General features: G+C 38.4%; 1 protein-coding gene across 9 annotated transcripts in view; it reads right to left on the bottom strand.

Moving 5' to 3' along the window:
* Window positions 1–20,989, bottom strand: part of TBC1D1 (TBC1 domain family member 1) — an 89,861-nt gene that overhangs the window by 18,230 nt on the left and 50,642 nt on the right. For 4 of the 9 annotated variants that reach the window (XM_015862490.2, XM_032444613.1, XM_015862496.2 and 1 more), the window contains 8 exons: window positions 20,240–20,350; window positions 17,876–18,004; window positions 16,400–16,489; window positions 15,037–15,326; window positions 13,442–13,570; window positions 11,049–11,168; window positions 9,784–9,923; window positions 1,361–1,546 (listed from right to left, as the gene is read on the bottom strand). In XM_015862490.2, coding sequence (XP_015717976.1) covers window positions 1,361–1,546; window positions 9,784–9,923; window positions 11,049–11,168; window positions 13,442–13,570; window positions 15,037–15,326; window positions 16,400–16,489; window positions 17,876–18,004; window positions 20,240–20,350 — 1,195 coding nt within the window. The remainder of the gene's footprint in view (window positions 1–1,360; window positions 1,547–9,783; window positions 9,924–11,048; window positions 11,169–13,441; window positions 13,571–15,036; window positions 15,327–16,399; window positions 16,490–17,875; window positions 18,005–20,239; window positions 20,351–20,989) is intronic. The other 5 variants (XM_015862491.2, XM_015862492.2, XM_015862493.2 and 2 more) reach the window with 5 other exon arrangements.

The raw sequence follows: 20,989 nt of genomic DNA on the forward strand, positions 1-20,989 counted from the left end.
TTTTAAAAAACTTCAGGAGTATAGATGTATAAAACAAAGGAAATGTGTTTCCAAACACAAAATCCCATAAAAATGCACGGCACAGAACAACACGACAAAATGCCATTTCTGATATTCTGCTCTAAATCGAAGGGGTTATACAAATCACTGCCCTCAGTATCTCTTTCTCTCCAAATGTTTTTCATGGCATTTACCACTGTGTATTTGGCTTGCATGGACATGTTTTGCTGTAACAGCAATTATGTATAAAATATATTAATGTGCCTGACACCTTTGGAGTTTGTAGGAAATTCAGGTAATCAAGGGTCCTCCAGATATCAGGACCCAGATAGGACAGCTATACTACCAGCAGCAAATAGCTTACAGGCAGGTAAATGCTTTGTGAAACTATAGGCAACATCCAAAGAAAGCATTTCCTTCTTACAGCTAGAAGTCTCAGCCTCAGTTTAAAAAAAGGATTTTATAGTTGGTACATCAAACTTCTCGCTCTGCCGGAACCTTTCTCTACATATTTGTTCTTTGTGGAAAACAATCCGTCTCCAAATTTACACAAAGCCAAATAAGAATTGCCATTTTCATGCCACTTCCCCACCCTCGGGGGATCCAGGTGACTACTCCCTTCCTGAACTTCCAGAATAAGCCGAACAAACATTACTATCCTCCTCATTCACAAGGAGCAGCTCTCAGAGACAATCACTGGTGATTCTGTATGCAGCTCTACAATAAATCCAATGTTCGTAATGAGCTCCCTTTTGAATTTAAATGTCAAACTTGCCACCATGATAAGACTTGTTGCAGAGATGCATTTGACCACAGGAAAAAAAATGGGTTAAGAACCACTCCAAGTTTCACACACTCCTAATTATTACATTTGACTAATCTAGGTTATTATTACTGCATACAAAGCTTGCTTGCACGGTGCCTGTACTCCTGCACGCACCAACAGGCTGAAGTCCACAGACAGATCCTTAAGAACTTCAAAACTGGCTAAGCAGAACTTTGCAGTGATCAATACTTAAAAAAAGGCTTATAGATGCAAGTGTAAAAGTAATTCAGTTCACGACAGTGATTGCATTAAATTCCTTATCATCACTTCCACACACCAGACAGCAGTACTTCGACCACTGTCAAACTAAAAAGAGTAGCAATTAAGATGCAGTAAACAAATTAAAAGGGTAAGTGCTAAGAAAAAAAAGAAAAGTAAATCATTGCCATTTGTAATGAAAGCTGAAGAAGATACTGCTGAATTTTTTCAATTTTATATGTCTAAAACACTTCACTAAGGTTTGGCTCAAATGCTGGGAAGGCCACAATGCAAAACCTTGTACTTCAGTAGCACACAATGAAGAGCTTCACCAACCTTGTAACTTCTGGTTTTCTTTCTCCATTCTGAGGAGCAGTATTTGCTGAATAATGGCTTTCTTCCACAGTTCACGAAGCTCACGGGATGTCCGTTTTCTTTCTTCCTTCACTGGACCAAAGGGGCCATCTTCACACACTGGTTCCAAAGGAGATCTGGGTGGAAGTTCTCCCAGCTCAGTGTAATCTTGGAAAAAGAGAAGTTTTTATGAACTACTTAGACTTCATGAATGGGTGAACAAAGGGACACATCTCTAAAGATTGCATATATATCTATATATACATATCACACATACACTCGTACACATACATATATAGAAGGCAGCAATACCTACCAAAGCATGGTTTCTCAAATGACAGTCTCAAGCAGACTTACAGATTCTTCTGCATAAGAAAGCCTAACCTTGGACAAACAACCCAATAACCTGATAAAAACTGCAAAGTACACAGCTTACTAATTACAGCATTACAAGGACAGACCTAAAAGAGAAAAGGCACATCTGAAAAAACTGCAGAAAATGTAACCTACGGTTGAAACAGCCTGGTTCAAGTAGCATATCACACTAAGTAGAACTCAATTTAAAAAACTGTCTCTAAACTATATTTGACAAAGAAACCCCACACCCATAGCTACACAAACACACCAACTAAGGCCATACAATGGGATAATTACCTGCTCTTAAAGTAAACATACAGGAAGGGAGACAAACAACTAAGATACCTATGCTCTTGTTTCTCATTTTTAATCACATTTTAACTTTGTGCACTTTTTCTTCTGGCTTCAACTGATCTACTACAAAACGATTCTTTTGTGAGGTAATTCTAAAAAGACTGAAAAGGACAATTAAATAAACCTTAATGCAAACTGAGAAAGCATTTCTTTTCAGGGAACGAAGTTTGTTTTTTCATCAAGTCATCAACATATGAAGCATAAGTTCCTGTACTTTGCTTTCTTAACACCTGCTATAGTCACTTCATGTTATCATTATTTTATACAGATTCTCTGAAGACTCGATAGTCTAAATTTAGGAGAAAAACTACTTTATTTGCCACCTTTAAGATGAATGGTCAGAAGCCCCCCCACTTCTTTCTACTCAACTCCAAATGGTAACATAGACACAGTGCTTCTTCCTCAGCCAAACTGAATGCCTGAGGGGTATCTCCCTACCACATCCAAGAAAATGTTCTAAAATCCAGGTAACTAAAATCCCATTGCCCAGACTGCCAAAACAAGAGCAAGTACATCTGTTCATACCCTTGCAACAATTATTTCGTATGGTAGCTCCATTATAAATTTCTTTATCGTTGTCTAGCATGGCAATACATTTCACACTGAACACAATATACATGCAAAACATTGTATCTCTACAAACAAAACAGGAAGGTTTTTACCCCTTTATATTCTGCTCAGAAAGCCGCCTTGTGCCGACTCACACAGTTCATATGCAGTTATTCATTTCTCATGTTCAAAGGCACAACTGAACTCAGACAGCTAAACATGGAATGTTCACAGCTGTTGGTTTCTGCTTTTCTGTTTTGCCACTGTCAGTCTTTTCCTCTTGAAGAGTCAGAGAGGAATAGGGTGGATCCAAACACCACCTGTCTTGTTATACAACACTTATCTTTGTGTTACCACAAAATTCAATTACTTATAAAAAGAAATGCAACCTCTTTGGCTAATAGGCACAATTTAAAAGTTTACAAACTTAGATTTTGGATAAAATTGTGGAGATCCAGGCTTTGGGTATCTACAGCATTTCAGAGTACAATGAACTTCATGGGATAGTAAATTAAGCAAGTGACAAATATCCTACAGTTTACATGGCAATGTTTTACAAAGTAGGAAATTCTGACACAGATGCACTCAGAAATACAGTTGGTTATTAAAAATATCAATACAATGCAGAAATTGTATCAGATCATTTAACATAAACTGGGAAACCTTTGATTATGTTTTTCATAGGTAAATGAAAAGACACCCCCAAGACAAAGATTTGCAACTATAGAAGAGGTTTAGGTAAGTGAGCAGGTAGAGAAGGAACAGTCACTCAAATTGTGCTGGCAATTAAAGGAAACTTATTCTGATTTGATTCTTGCTTTTGAAGTACACAGTGTACTACCAGCAATGTCCTGCACATTCTTTTCTACAATGACTGTATATGGTATGTTTTGCCCCAGTGATATAGATGTGATAGAGGTAGCAACATCCTTATCCACTGTTTGCTGTTATCTTATCCACTGTATGCTATTATCTATTCACTTCTTGTTACATTTTCAGGCTAGCTAATATAAGATGCACACACATCTTGGGGGAAACTAATGTCTTCCCACTAACTTATCCTATCAGGGATTTATTGGTCTTTTAGAGTCAAACATGCATTCCGGTTTTAAGTACCTGTACATGCATGTAAATGTCGGAAGGTACCAGACTACTTGCAGAGTCATCTTATGGATAACCACCTATAAAAAATAAAAAAATAGGCTGCCAAAGACATGAAATGAAGACTTTGTTTTTCTTGTTCTTAGCGTACACCTAATTTCTCAATGCAAATTTTGTTGAATGATCTTCAAGGACCAACTTAAAGGCTCATCTCCTACTTCACAGGTTGCGTCCTTCAGTTCTAGCCCTTCAGCAATCAAACCTTATCGTGGCAACAGTTGCATTACTACAGACCATTGGGAGCACAGCCCTCCTACTATTTAGGATGAAGATTCTCATCTATTACTGAAAACTCAAGATAATAAAAGAAATGTAGCTCACAGAGGTTAAGGCTATAAAAGCGAAAACAAAAACAAAAAAGACAGCAGAAAGGTTATAACATTCTATAGGCTGAACTATTATCATTGTCAATCCTACCTCTAATTCCTCCATGGAAGAGTTCTAAGCTTGGTTTTGACTTTCAAATGGCAGCTCCTTTTCTAATCTTTTTCTTTTTTTTTTTTTTTTTTTTTTTTTTTTTTTTTATCTTCTTCCCCCCTTTTCTCTTACGGACATTTAGCAGAAAGTCTAAAGTCTACGCTGATAAAATGCAACACATTCACAACCTGCTTTTCTTCCCACCACCATACTGGCATGTACCAGGATGTACAGAAACCAAAATAAACCTGCTTAACGGCTCAGGTAGCTTGGTAAGTTTGCAGAGTTACGTCAGCTGTTTGACTGGCAAAGGTGGGGAGACTGAATGTTCAGGTAACCCCTTAAAGCAAAGTATAATAACAGACATTTGGTAAGTCAACACTAATCCATGTCCAGGAATACATAACAGAGTGACTGACAAATACGCCATGCAACCTTCATGTCCTGAACAGACTGGAGCAGATATACTGTAACAAGAAACCAAGTATTTCAGTAATATATACAAGTGATCTGGCAGAAAGCAGGAAAAGCAAAGGTAGTAGAACAACTGAACTGAACGTAACTGAACATAGCTGGGAGCACACATTCCTCTGAAGCAAAGTGCCACGTGTTTTGAAACCTGCACATGGTTTTTAGCTTGTGAGATTAATAAATACACTTCAGGAGGATTTCAGCACATAAGCACATGCTGAAAGACTACTTCCCTCTTCATCTGCCAATCTCAACAGCATTTGTTGACTCCTATTCCACATCTGACCTGTACTCTTTTCAAATAAGTTACGCCCCTCAATGATCATGAAAGTGTCTAAATGAACTAGCACATGCACAGGTACCTCAGACTGGTACTGTTAGGATGCTCCCACCTCCTCTGACACTCAAGAAAGAACAAGCTGAAAGCAGGCCCACAGTAAGAACAAACTGAGATGGCATTTATACAGATCCATTTATTTGTACCCAGCTCTTTGGCATTGTGTGATGGCTTCAGTCATAAGTATCCCTACACTCCAAAAGGACCGACACATTTATTACACAAAACTATCATGCAAAAACTATACACAAAACAAAGTGGAAAAGATCATAAGACACCATCAAAACGTACTGCTGACAAGGAGTACACATTAAGCAAAGTTCATAAATAAAAAGCTGGTGAATGACTGCAGGAGTCATTAAAATAGCCAATATTTGATTACTTGGGTAGTGATATGAACAGGAAATTCCATTAGCTCCAGCGCCACAACAAATATAAATGAACGTGTTCTCCTCCTGTTAGGAGGGCATTAAAGTATTCCAGCCACAATTAATCAAAATATTGTCTTAAACATTATTTTTATGAAAAGTAATTTCTAATTGAGTAGAATAACTTTAATTGACTCTTTCTTATTCAACCAATCTCAATCTCAAACAAGGCTTTGCAAAAATTGGGGGTGTGGGGGGAAGAAAACCTGCTAAGAGGAACCACAAGAAGTCAAAAACAATACAAGAGACAAAAAAACATTCCTTCAGAAGTACTTGGTACATAACCAACTTCAAATATAAAAGATAAACCCTGTCATCTTGTTTTTGCTTAGAAGGTGGAACACTTCACGTGGAAAAATGCTTTACTTCAGGCTTAGTTTTATTTTTATAAGAAATCAATAGAGAAGAGGCTCAAACAAAATGCATTAGAGCCCATTTCACTATGGAGTTCTACACGTGGCTTTCTGAATGTGCTGCTTACTAACCACACACTCTCTCCAGGACTTAATAAGCCTGACAAGATACAGTGTGAACATGCATGGAATAATTCCACGTAATCGTGGAATTTTCTGCCCTAGACTCTTTTTCTTTGTTTCATTTTGAACATCAGAAATTTCAAGTCAATAAACAAACAAGAGAATGCTCACAATCATTCAAGTGGCATGACCAGATCCTTTTGTTACTAAAAAAACTTCAGATGTAGAATTACAAGAACAAACAATTTCTACTACTCTCACACGTAACTTCAAGGAATGGCCAAATGAGGAATTCTTGAATATTTGTGTAATTCAGTACAGTTGGTTAACATCAGTTTTTACTGATGCTTTAAAGATGCAGTTTAAAGACAGGATTTGGTAGATCAGGTTGGCAATTGAAGTTGATGGTCTTGAAGGTCTTTTCCAACCTAAATGACCTCTACAATTTGCCTAGCCACAGGATGTAATTTGTTAGAAGGACTCCATGCAAGTATGAATATCTGTGTTCAAGCAAGGCAAGGAGATATAAATGTATAATTTGAAATGTTTAAGACAATGAGCAGGAGAGCAATAGGGAATTTAAATACAGAAAAGAGGTGAAAATAATTTAGAAAAAGAGGCTGATCAGAGTCTCTTTTCAAAAGAAATATGGTACTGTCACAGATGCAATCGATTTTGTTAGCAAGCTACGCTTCTCCTTTTCTCTGTCCCAGTTCCACAGGATACAAATAAAGAAATACCAGAGTGCAAGATGCAGAGCTTGCCTTAATCTGACAGTGAGTGAAACGCTGCCCCCAAGTGCTTCACACTGCCCACAGCAGCACAGCTCCTCAGCTCCTCATTCTCCAGCCCAGCCTGGGCTCCATACTCAGCAACTTTCCATAAACCACATTTTTTGGAAGGTACTGAAGAAAAATTTTAATCAACAGAAACATTACTATTCTGAAAATGTATTTTAGACCTTTTTCCAACTATAAGTGGATGGCTGAGTGTTAATTTTGCCATGCCTCAATTCGGGCAAATATTAAAATTAAAAAAAAAGGAAAGCAAACAAAATCATTTACGTATGCAGACCCTCCTGACATAGCCAAAAAGAATAAAAGAGGAGCTATGGAGCACAAGAAGGGGCCAACAACAGGAGAAGATGTTGCACAATAACTCACTACATTAAAACTACTGTTTCAACCCTGCAAATTTCCAGCTGCCAGGTTGTATGGGAACTGTTGAGTCGTGGCCTAAACCACTGATTTAGTACCTGTGGAAGGGACCAGGTCAGCCCTAGGAGCAGAGGGTGAAGGCAATTCAGCTGTGTTTCCAGAAAGGATGAAGCCTGGCTGCAGTTCTCTCAGACCTTGTTTAAGGGCTGACTGCCACTGGGGAAGGATCTCTGGTTGGAGATCCCTCCTTGGTGAAGCTTTCCCCTGTGAACCTAGAATCTTCTGATACAAGCAATCTTCTTCCCTTCTTTTATAGCACCTATCTATTGTGCCAGTCTTCTCATCAGCACACCTTTGCTGGTAACGCCTTTCCCATTGTATTGATCTGAATTATTGCTGAAAAGCAATAAAAATCTCTACAGGTCATTTCACGTATGCAGAAAATTCTTTCAAATTTCCTATACCATAGGTCAGCCTCTTCAAGCTCACCAGTGATTGAGATACAGCAACAAGCTTCCCAGCCAGACAGCAAACTGCATAAAGCTCCTCCTGTGGTGCTTCATCATAAATCACTGTGGACCCTTCAGCTTCAGTACTGTCTTGGGAAAGTGGCAGGGGGCAGAACACAGCTGTGAGTTTGCAGCACCCACAAGCAGGAGGTGGCAAGAGGAAGGAGGCGCACATGGGACACTGCTCCTTTAGGAACCAGAAGTAACAGTTTCTCATTGTCTCAAGAGTACACACCTTGTCTGAATGGGGCTGGATTGAATCTGACCATCAGGCAAGGCAGGAGTCAAAACTGGCATGGAAAAAGGCACTTTGGTATATCTACTGTATTGTTTTCAACTCCACTGATTCTGATAGCCTCCTTCAAGCATAAGGCAAGAAGTACATTTAAATGTTGGCATCTAGAAAACAGTTTGTACTTTGCCTCATGCAAGACAAGGCAGCCAGGCAAGCACAGCTAGCAAACATTTCCCTCAAGCTAAGCTACAAGAGACAGTAGTTTAGCTCAACTAGCATTCAAACTATTAATGAACACTTCCTTAAGAAGAAAGGGTCTGGAGTAGGACTTGGTGCAGCAAACTTCACGTGGGTACTCAGGACGCTAGACATCTCTCAAGTTCATTGTAAGCACCTCTTTGTTCTTCATCCAGTTTGGCTGAAATCAATCTTTTTGTTATATGTCAGCTGTTTTCATCAAGTCTGTTTCCAAAGGAGATCAGCCTAGAGTGAGCAAGGAAGCCTTAAAAACAATTTAAAATATGCAAAATCAACTACAGTTAACTCTAATCAAACCAATCAGATCTGCTGTATATGTTGCTTCTCCTTGAGTGAATAAAAGAAAAAGGAACAAGCTGGTGAACAATAGCTAGGTATATTTTCTATGGAGCTACAGACGCTACTAAGTTAACTGTGATAGTGAGTGCCAAGGTAAGATCACTCTTAAAGGCTACAGAGAATTGATCATCACTCAGCATCCTTCACTGCCAAAAATGTTCCAAGAGATTCACAAAAATCCAAACAGGAAAACCTAATACTTGCTAAGAAAAAGTCTGAGTTTTCTCCCTCTGCTCATAAACTGAATACGTACATTGGAACAAAAACAGATAAGGAAAACAAGAGCGAATAAAAAGACCAGTTACTTTAAATTGCTCCCCAAATTAATAACACTTCCTGTTTTCCTTTTTTGCCATGCATATTTCTCCAACTTTGCTGCTTATCCAGGTTGTTAAAATTGTATCTTGCAACTATTATGTCTCAAAGCAAATGTCTGGACAGGCAGCTTTGTGTTTGGGGTGGGTTTGTTTTTCCCTGTTTAATAAGAAAACATTTTGTGGCTTTCAAAAACTAGTAAGTTTGCTTTCAGTTAAAGAAAGACGTGCCAAATTCGCAAAAACTATTAGCTTCACAGAACAGCTGAGGCTGAATATCCCCTTCCTGCACCTTGAAGCATAGGAGAGCATTTTCACCTGCTGACAGGCTCTTGAGATGAAGATGACAGGCTTTTGAGATGACAGGCTCTTGAGCTTTGAAGTATACTACATTTGAGGGAGGTATCTGTGCCTATATACAGCTTATGCCACATTAAGTCCAAATACACTGCAAGCAACTCATTAATGACAGAAACACTTTTGTTACGTGCAGCGTTCAGTTCATCAAGGTCTCTTCTTAAGATGCAAGAATAATGTTTCAATAACTGTTAACCTGACAGCTTTCCCAGCCTTTTCAAACAGTATTTCATTACTATGTTTATTACAGTGTATTGTTCCCTCAGGTTCCTTGTGACCCCTACACTGTGGCCATAGAGATCAGGCAGAAGACAGAGCATGCAGAGCTCCAGCAGTGAAACTGAAGTTCCAGCAAGTCAGAAACTATTATCTGGAGCCAAAAAGTTCTATGGGGCACTTTTGATCCCAGTGTGTGATGTGGCATGTGCCAAGCTCACATAAGGTGAGATGTGTAAAATGATGAACCTGCATGCTCATGTGCAGTGATTTTTTTCCCTGGTCTGTGTTTCTTTACAGCTACAGATATTCAAGAAATAAAAAAGGTACAGTGGATAAGCCAGAAGAGGGAAACCACAAAGCCAGTACAAACAGCACTGGGCAAGCGTGCCCACACAGTAGATAAAATGGGCCACAGTTCACAATTTATACCCACTAAACAACATTCACGGAATCCAATACAGACTTACCATCGTACCGACTGGGAGAATCACATGCTTTCTGGGGAGTGGCCACCCGCAGGAATATCTGCTGTCTCCAAGAATGTCGTCGTGTCCTTACAGGGCTGTCAGCGCCAGCAGCCTGCTGGCTGTGTTTGGATTCGTAGTCACTAAAATTGCAGAACACAGAATGGCTTGTGAGTAGGTTACTCAGATCTGCCAGGAACAGCAACGTAGAGTTCACTGAGCATAATAAGAACCATCTGCTAAGAAGCGCAGTGTGCTGTGCACATGCTGTGTCAAGCTGCAAGTGTTTGGTGGGTGAAACCTGCTTGGTAGCAGCAGGCTTACACGAGACTGCAAACATCACTCAAGTTCACCAGAAGGGGTTTGCAGCTCTGTGCAACCTGCTTTCTATTGTTTCATTTCTTTTTCAACTTTCTTTGTGGCAGTGCATTAAACTCACAGCATTAAAGATACTCAATGGTGCATGTCAAAGTACTGTTACCATTCTGCTGTCAGCATTATTATACCATCCGCAAGAAGTAGCAGTTATTTGTAGGAGATGGAGTGCTGCTGATGCCTTTTATCAGCAAACCTTAAGGAGTTTTAAAAACACCAATTCAACTTCTAGCCTTCTGTTAGTCAGATATGTTGTACACTCCTTCAGAACACAAAATTAGAGCAGAAACTTCAACCTTTGTGTTCCTAAGTCACCATGTGAAATAAGCAACAAATTTGGGAATGGCATCCATGGACCCTGGCTGTTACTCCCTTGATGGAATACACAAACTACGCAGCTGAAGTTTTATTCCGATTTTTAAATGGAAGAAAAATGTATAGCAATGCTGTCTCCCTATTGAAAATCCCATTTTTAAGTGATTACATCAGTCTTTGAGTTGAGAGTGGTAAATCAAACAGCTCTGGTAACTCAGAATAGCATTTTATAGACCATCTCCTCCCACACTAAGCAGGCTGATATTGCTTAGGGTGAGCCACGTACGTTCTCTACACTAAAAACTGCTAGTGGAGCCCTATTGCAGGAATAATCACAAGTGAAGAGATGCAAGCTGTGTGACTGTCACAACACTGAAATGGATAAAGTCTGCAAACACTGCAAGAGAGGAGTCTCGGATAGCTCCATCTTTTTTGACAGTAATCACATGCAGAATACATGCAAGTGAACTGTTGCACAAGTCAGGTTTTGCAAGTGCGGGAAGCATTTCAAATACTTCAAACAAAGAAACCTTTGAATAATACAGTTTTACCTCTGGGATTAAAGAGAGAAGCCCTACCTTGTTGTGCTCCTAAAGTCTGAGGTGTTATTTTCATCTACAGGAGCCAGAAATTTTAAGAAATTTGGCACAGAAGAGGAAGAATGAAGCTTTTTCCTTAAGGCAGTACGGTAGGAGATGCTGAGAGTGCAGTTGGGAAAAGTAGAGTTTAGAACAAGGAAGTATAAATCCACAGAATCAAAATAACACATACTGCTAAGTTTCAAACAGATAGCAGCTAAATCCTGAAGGCATAAATATCAAGGAAACCAAAGTCAAAACTAAAACCACTAACAAAGCGCTACTTTGAAATACTTATTTGTTTGGGCAAACTAAAATGTTAAAACATAAATAAATATGCTACGAGTAAACGTTACTCTTTGTTATATCCCAGGATTCTTGGTTCACATTTCAATTAAGTTCCTTTAACCTATTAAGAACTAATACCAACTTCATAATTGGAAAATTACCTAGATATCAATTTCAATGATTGCCTAAGGTTGGAGGAAAAGGTAAGGAAAAGCTGGCTCTGATAATCCTTGTGCTGGCAAATTAAATCCAAGACTTTGGCAAAGAACCGTTTGAATAGCAGTAACAGGCTATTATTCAGATAAGCTTGGAACATTTAAACAAAAAGCTGAGCTTTCTAGCTGATGGTTTATTTAGGATTGCAGCTTTACTTATGCAACAGACAGGAGCACTAATCAAACTTCATCAGCTGTCTTCTGATACAGCACAATTACTGATTCTGCTCTGTCTTGTAAAATAGTGACCTTCCGGCGTACTCAGAAGCTGGTTAGTAGAAGGACATGAGAACAACTCAGTAGAAAATTACTTGGCTTGGTGAGAAGAGTACACAAAAATACCTAATGCAAGAATTTACTCTTGGCCAACAGAATTTCAGTAAAAAGAGTTTCTGATAAACCATAATATTGTATTTGGATGGCATTTAATTCTGCCTCCTAAAGATGTAAAATGAAGCAGTTCTTTAGTAGCTGGTACTGAGCATGAGGAGCATCCTGCCTTAGTGTAGTGTACCCTGTAAACAAGTTTCACTTACAATTTCATTGTCAATCAATTGCAATTACATGGTGATTTCACATAGAGAAATGCAGTCAGCCTGGGCAGTTTGACTTCATTCAATTTAAACTCATTAACTTATTTGATATCCCCATCAATTTCAGTTCTCAGTCTCGTTGCTTAGAGGTTCACTACAGTATATCACTGAACAATAGAAAAAGGGAAGGAGAAGGTGCTGCTGTATGTACAGAACGTATCTCCTAATCTACTTTAGAAGAATCTACTTTGGAGAATTTAACCTTCAGGATTCAAGTAAGAGACAGTACAGCGTTCAGACCTGGTTAAATGCAAAGTAAAGGTAACACTGAAATGTTACACATTGTAAACACAATGAAAACACATTTCCTCCTTTGAATTATGTCATACTTCTGAAGTGAAGCTAAATTAAGAGGGACACTAGACAGTGCTCAGCAAAAACGAATGAAGAGACTGGTGAAATGAAGCTCTGGGTTCAGTACTTTCCCTGGATCAGAAGAGTTGTCACCTCAGGAGAAGAGGAAACCTATACCTTCCAGAAAAACAAACAACAACAACAACACCCCAAAACAAAAAGCAGTAAAATTTGCTGGCCAGAAGTGCTGACAGTGCTTCCAAGGCCATTCAGCCTCATTAACTCTTTGAGCTAAAATAAGCAGTTTAACTTGAAGGGGTTGCATGGTTAAGATTTTTAGGCAGCTCCTTATTTCAGGATCCCAGGGAAACAAAAAGTTCATGTGTTTTCCTCAATGTTCTCTATGCACATTTTTGTTCTAAGAAACAAGGCACGGAGAATTATCATTTGGTACTACTGAGTGTAACCATGACAAATTAAACAAGACAAACACATGAGCTCATTTCTGCCTTTTTCTTTCCCCTCAATTGGTTCTTCACAGTCCAGCCATTTTTTGTTCAATTTAGTTAACTTAGTTAATTTGCCTTTAAATGTCAGGCAGAAAAGAATATTAAAAGAATATTAATGTATTTCTGTGTTGTCACGAACAAAACCAAACAGAACTGAATGATTCAGGAGAGACAGAGCGAGCTGAATCTCAGGTTCTTGGCAACTGATCATTGGCACAATTTAGGCAGGGCTGCTGTCTGCTGCATAACAAGAAGCTGCTTCGGAGCAACCAGCTCCAAAGAATGCCATGGGTCTGAAAGAATTTCCTGTATTAAAACAAAAAATTATGCAAGTATCAGAGCTACATCCAGTAGCAAAGCAGCTGAGTTCCTCCTACCATAAAAATCTACCACCTTAAATTTTCACTAAATAATTTAAATTACACTACAGAGCTTCATATTTATAGCATGGTAAAACAAACCCTACCCCAAACTATGAACAGGTGCTATCTCACCTCTTTTGTGCAAAATGCCCACTTTGTTCTCCACTTGAATTATGCCTTAGATATTTAAGAAAGTTGGGTGAAGAGGCCGAGGGATTAAGACGAGCTAGAGTAGGAGAACGTGCAAGTTGACCAGAAGAACTTTTAGGTTCGCCGACAGATGCATTCAAACCGTATGGTGGGATTCCAACCAGAGGAATGGAGTTGAGGTAACAAAGAACAAAACACAGTAAGAGAGGAAACCGGGAAGAAAAAATAAGTGAAATGTCTTCTCTAACCCTTGGAAGTAACCCATCAAACACAAATCAGCCCTTTCAGGTAGTTTTCACAGTTAATGCTATAACTGCAAGAGGCTGAACATTTTAACCAATCGACAACATTGAGTTTAAAAACAACTTATCTACTGGTGTAAGCTATTGAAAAAACACTCATAAAACATACGAGACTTGTTCAATGTACAGGTCTTTTAAGTCCTGTTCTGTGTGTTCCCTATGAAGGGTATGTAACCAGTGATTTCTTTCTAGGTTAAATTATGTGAAGGTGCAGGCACACTTGGGCCTTAGTAAAAAATTACACAGTCAAGCCCTAATTGCAATAACCAAGGAAATTTAGAATACACTCAATTTTTAACTGCATTCCTGTATTAAGGACAGAAACTGTCTGAACAAGCAGCAACAAACGTGAGGGCAACTTTCATGAAGGTGACAGACGAACAGCACAAGTTCTACACTGCACTACAAACGCGTTCCCGTATTTAAGAATTAAAAAGGTTCAAAAAAGGGATAAAAAGGCAACCTAGGTTATATTTCCTGTTAAATGGTATAATTTAACGTTTCTTTGCTGTCATCACCTATTCCAGGCACGTTCTTACGCTGCTCTGCCTCCTGCAGGGAAAAATGAGTTGGAACATGTACAGATTTTATACTGCCTAACTTGTATAAACGAGCGGTTTTGGCAGTGAAACAGAAGCCTACAGACAGAAGCGTTTCCATAGTAATTGGAAAAAGCCTGATAAAGGGAGGAAAGAAAGCTGCCATAATGTTCAAAGACTTTGAAAATGCAGAGGCAGGCTTACGAAGGAGGACAGCTTGAAGAATATTAGCATTAACAGTAGTAGCTTGTTTTTGCAAGTAAAATTTACATAGGCTCATTGAAATGCTGCAACGGAGTTTCGCATCTGTCAACAGTTACGTCAGTTTATGTCAAGTTTGTGTATTACTTTAAAATTATACATAAATTCACCAAACTGTAAGATCTGCAGCGTCAGAAATGCTACAGCATTTTTTCTCTACAGACATATAAGGTAAACGTAATATTCAACAGATGAACAATCAAAATTACTGAACGTTGCTTCTAAAAATATAATCTAATCCTACGTTGTCCTCATGCTTAGCTTTGTGACACCAAGTGTGGAAATGCACATCTCACGTTTCATTTCTCCCCAGTGGAAACTCTACGTTTCAAACAAGGTACCTACAAACCACTTAAATGACACACTGCTGCAATACACGTTTCTTATCCACTAGGAGGACATATCTGGTACGTAATCATCACCCCAAACATGCCCTCAACAAATGAAAGCACAGCCTGCTTTTAGTAAGTCTTACTTTCTCTTGTGAGGAGTTTCTGTGCTCACTGAGTGATACCTCATAAGTTTCCTCTGGGGAACAGATGGTGATGTTTCAGCAGGTACCAGAGACTCCCGGCTTTCTGATGGTAAATGACTCAGTGTGTTTGCTCGCCTTCGAAAGCTTTGTTGAGGTAACATTACAGAATGATCAATAGCAAAACCATCTGGGTCACCAGAGAGATCACCCACTGATCCACTGGTCTTGGCAGCATTCTCTGGAGGAAGTGTAGAAACTCTGTCTATCTCCCTTTCAGACAATGGTGGCTCCTAGAAGAACAAAATATAAGGTTATCAACATGTTGCTATTTGTTCACAACATTTTGCTCAGACTAAAAGCTTTCTAGCCATATAAAAAGGGAAATTACTCCACTTCTTGGTTTAGTTTTATATTGCCTAAGAATACAATCCTGCATTCATGGTAGGTACTTTCATGGCTGAAACTAATCAGATTAGGGTCAAGAGCATGGTAATCAAATTTGTTTTGCAAGACTCAGATGTTATATAATATTTTAGTTCATATTTGCATGATAAGACCCATATATACAATATATAATATATTTTAGTACAATAAATTTGTAATTCAAATGGAACCCCAGGCACACTGTTTTATTATATTTTATTTATTTTATTTTATGTTTTATTATACAAGGAACACAAAGAAAGACCCAGAGCTTGAAACTTCTGTAGATCAGAAATACAGACTAAGTATGGGAAGCAACTTGTTCAACAGTACAGAATTTAGTAAAACTCTGTAGACAATGGCACTGTACACATTACCACTGTGCTGGCATCTGACTGCTATTACTTAATCTGAAATTCTGTTACCAGAGTAAACCGGGAGATTAGTTCGTTCAAGTTATTCCTCAGAGGATTTAAACATATTAAACGTATTTTAAACACGAAAAGTGATTTGAGTAACCAACTTACAAATCCTAACTAACAGAAAAATTTGTTTCAAGCTGGGAAAGTAGAAGGGAAGACAGTGGTTGATCCAAGGGGCTGTCAGCAGTGAGCACATCTTCATCTCAACACAGGGATAAAGACATACCCTAATGGATCAGCAAGCAGCAGCAGGACTCTTACAGTTAGGAAGACGAGGATGTACCTAGACTGTACTAGGTGATAATGCTTTTATCATTCTGATTAGATGCTCTCAGGTTTATTTCCCTTTGCACACAATTAGTTTGTCTACTCCCCAAACATAATCCAAACAAAATGCAAGATGTTAGAACAGAGCAGTTATATGATCAGTTGGCAACTGGATTTCACATCTGACTAGTTGTTTTATGTATATTAACAGAAGTTTCTCACTACATACATGCACCGCAGGCTTTACTCACTTTATTTGCACTGTTTGCAGTGCTGGACACAGAGGTCTCCAGATCCACAGATCCACTAGAACTGTCGAGAGGACCTCTGGCTTTACTGCCCTGTAGAAACAAAGCACACCAACAATTAAGCTTATAATGCATGGGGCATACAAAAAGAGATTTTTCAGAGCACAGAATCTGTAGCTTTCATTTTCCCAAATTCCTAGCAATAGTCTCTGCCTCTGTGAAAGACAGAGGCTTCATTCAGGACAGTTACTGACATTTTTAATGATGCCTATTCAATTAGGGAATTATCATAAGCAACTACATGCATCATATGCAAATATAATCACATATTGCACATACCTACTATAACCACTATTAAAGCACCTACTTTGCACTGTATTTGCTTTGAAAGGAGGTGCAGAACAAAGAATATTTGAATGAGAAGTTATTCTGAAGGCTGAAACGCTACTCAAATCTGACATCAGATCTATTTTCACAGCTACTGTTGAGTAATTAGCAGATACTTTCAACCATTTGCTTATGATCCCTTTCTTGGGGATGACTATTACAAGGGAGTTCAAATTGTTCCCACTAACAGGTACAGCCAACACTGTTCATGAAGAGTTTTACCTGATGTGATCTTGTCCAAATGCCTGCATACTCTTAGCGTCTTCTGAGGTTCTTAACATTTCTTGCTTTCAAATAGCCTCTGGCTGTTGTGGCTTAGCACCCCCCTCCCCCCCCAACCCCCAGTGAGATGGAGCAGACAATTGGGAAAAACAGTAAAACTTGTGGGTTGAAATAAAGACAATCTAATAGCATAGAAAAGGAAGGGAAAATAATTATAACTAGAAGAATACGCAATACAAGTGATGCACCATTCAATCAGTGTGCCACCTGCCAGCCAAGGCCCAGCCAGGCCCCAGTCAACAGCAGCCTCCTGGCCAACTCCTCCAGTTTTATTGTCAACATGGCACCACGTAGTATGGAATATCCTTTTGGCCAGCATGGGTCATCTGTCTTGATTCTGTTCCCTCTCAGCTCTGTGTACAGCCCCAGCCTCCTACTGACAGAGCAGTGCAAGAGCCTGACCTACTGTAAGCACAGCTCAGCAACAACTAAAACATCACTGCGTTATCACCGCTGTTTTTCTCCCAAATCCAAAACATGCACTAAACCAGTCACTATGAAGAAAATGAACTCTATCCCAGTCAAAACCAGGACATTTAAAAGGTCAGATGCCTCCGTATTCAGGAGTTCTGTCATTATTAATAAACACTGTCTTGTTAGGAATGCTTAGTCAGTTCCCTAGTAATTTCCTTCTATATAATTAGAAGTGAACATCTGTAATTACTTTTATTTTCTTGTGTATTTTTTGTACTCTGTCTTTATAAGCCACTTAGCTACAGTCTGAAAGGATAGAAAATCTGGTGTATCTACTATTTGAATAAATAAAACAACAAAATTATGATCAGAGGCAATAAACATGAGGATACTCACACGTGATAAAATACTTTCAAATGACTCTGTCAGAGATCTTTTTGCCTTGTTCTTCAACATATCTAATCTGAATCTTGGAGCACTGCTGGGCACTTCATTTGCAGCGTTCTCAGCAGACGGTTGTGAAGTCTGTAAGTGTTTAAAAACATAAATGTGAAACGCAAAACAGTGTGGAGCAGTATCTCAGTGAAAAATATGAAGACTTCTGTAACATGTATCAATTCTTTCCTCCTACTGTCCCGGGTTTTTCATATGTTTTCCTCTACTGATACTTACACTGAAGCTCATCAAACTACCCTAGAAAATTTCTTTGAGTAACATTTTTGGAGTGTAGTAACGTGCTTCAGAGGAATCGCTGTTTCAGTAAGAATTTATGGCTGTGTTGACAAATTTTCTTTAATGCCAAAGTACAGTTGTGTAAGTTCTAAAGTTCAAGCGTAACAGATTGGAGATTTCTCAAGGAATTACTTTCCTTCAGCCAAGATACGCTTCGTAAGAACTCTCAAGTATCTTCATCATCAAAATATCAGACTTCATAAATGCCACAAAGATGTATAATCTAACTCTTCTAACATTTCAATAGTAGGAACCCTTCAATTTTAAACCTAACAGTCAGGTTTTTGATTTTTAAAGAAACATTTAAGTCCCTTTCCAGTGCTTGTGCGGATTACAGTACCAAATTAAAAGAAATGACACTACAGTGTCAATACTAGCATCAAAGCCTATCACCTGCAGCACAATTTCCACTGTTATTTTTGGGGTTCATTTTGAGGCTGTCAGGCACTGTAACCTTCTCTACCTGGTCTTAACTTCCAAGATATGATTGCTCAATCTATGTAACTATCAGTACTGAACAGCTATGAGACACTTGCATCACTAAATAGTTCTGACCACATACAATTCTAAAGCTTCCCAACTGCAGTACTACAAAATTTGACTTAGCATTTTCTTTTCTTTTTTACTCACCTTAAGCTCAAAGGGCTAGACAGATGCTGCCTGCTTTTATGTTCTTACAAAAAAAAAACCACATTTATTTTGAAGGTCATTTTTGTTTAAAAAGACCCATATGTTAGTATCACTTGTTTTTTTCCTCTCCTGATTTAATTATAAAAGGTATAAACAAACATCACCAATATACCGTAGAGGGAGAAGTATGAAAGTGAATAGTTATACAGAAAAGAAGAAAACAGGGACAACAGCAAGCCATGGGCTAATGACCGCTGAGACAAGTAACATTGACAGAGCACACGTTCAGAGGTATCTGCTGTCACATGTGTCTGGAGATAAATTAGCAGAGTAAATATAGGATGTTATACTAAGAAAAATGAGGGACTAAGGGCAAGTCAACTCTGTTCTTACAGCCTTGGCATCTTTGCAAGTGTCAGATTAGCCACTTTTGGCTTCAGAAGCTGAGCAAATGAACTGCAGCAGGCCTTCAGAATTTTCAAAAAACACTGAATATATATTAAGATACCTTGCTTTATATATCTTTACTTCCAAACCATTCACAACTGACAACTATTTAATATTACGTATTATTTCAAAGACGGATATTTCAGATACGATGATTAAGAACACCATGCAATGTTTCTTCTTGTCATACCAAAACTACACCACTGTGTTGTTTTGTTTTCTCCATAAAAATATATTTCCACTGAGAAGTCCAAGCCAAAAAAACAGAGAACTGAAGTGTTTGTTCAGTAAGTAACTAAACCATAAAATAAGAGATTAACAAACTAAATGAATAGTAAATGAAGACTTGCCACTTCCCCTGCTTTAGCAGGAAGGGTTTGACTTGACCTTCTGAGGTCCCTTCCAATCCCTGCAACTCCATGATCTTCCTGTTGATTCTGCAGCATTGCTTTTCAGGTATTCCTCTTTGAGGTCACTTCAAATGGTAGTTTACACACAAGAAATAACTTTTAGCTATTGAGTCAACATAACAGTTCTTAGCAAGGATCATGCCCAATGTTGTGTTGTGGTATTGGCTCACACACACAGTCAAGGAAATGGCAAAAGCCACAGATCAGGTAAGAGCAATTACTGGTTTATTATATATTTTCTGACAGAATTATCACTGAAATGAGAAGAAAGAACCAAGAAAATTATTGGCCAACCTAGCTTGCATCTCTTTCTCCTATGTCCAGAACCAAACTCTATTAGACAACTCAAAACATGCAATATATGTCTAATTTCAGCATTTCACACTAGCTGTAAGGAAAACCAGTGTTCAACACTGCCAACAGTTTGAAGCACCAAAATACCAAGTTTGCCTTTGGAAAGACGTAGGAATGGAATTATTATTATTATTTATTTTTTTTTTGCTTTTTTTTTTACATGATCTAAAACTGAATGGTTACTTACTTGTTTTCCTTCCCCAATGTGAACGTGGTCCTTCTGCTTTTCTTCATACATGTTTCTCAAAATAGAGATAATCAGCTCATTCTCTTTTTGATCATCTCTTGGTCTCAATTTCTTTAATTAAAAACACCACAAGCACAGTCATAAACATTCATAAAACGATCAGCAAACGCCTCACCCCTTTCACTTTCTCACTGTCAGTACGTAAATACACGTTTAAAGTAGTGCTACCGTCTCAGTCCACAAGAGGACAGCAGTGTCCCAAGAAAAGCAGTAATATAGCCAGAGAAACATTTCAACCACACGTTGGAAACGAGTGATATTGTGTGAAATCTAAAGGCCAGTAATAAAAAGTATGAAACTGCTACATGCAAATAACTTCAGTGTATTTTTTTGTCCATTAAAAAACAAAAGTAGTCCCGAGTTGCAGCATACTTAAAGTATGTCATGCTGTTAAGCACGATGCTTCTAGTAATCTTTCTCACCAGAAATTTTGTTCTTGGGAAAGGACAGGTGTCTTAAAAATTAATGTGCAGGGCTGTACAAGGTGAACATATCAGTCTCTTCTGCACTTTACTTAAATATGAAATAATGCATAAAAAAGCATCCAAAACAATTATAGAATTTAATCATATAAACGTGGTTTTCCAAGTTTGGTTTAAAGCCTATTGAGGAAATGCAAAAGATGCAGTATAAGGGAGCTAATGCCAGAAAAGCCAAAGATTAATAAATATCACCCTTAGAAAGACAATT

The sequence above is a fragment of the Coturnix japonica genome, chromosome 4 (genome assembly GCF_001577835.2).
Source record: "Coturnix japonica isolate 7356 chromosome 4, Coturnix japonica 2.1, whole genome shotgun sequence".
Taxonomy (NCBI): Eukaryota; Metazoa; Chordata; class Aves; order Galliformes; family Phasianidae; genus Coturnix; species Coturnix japonica.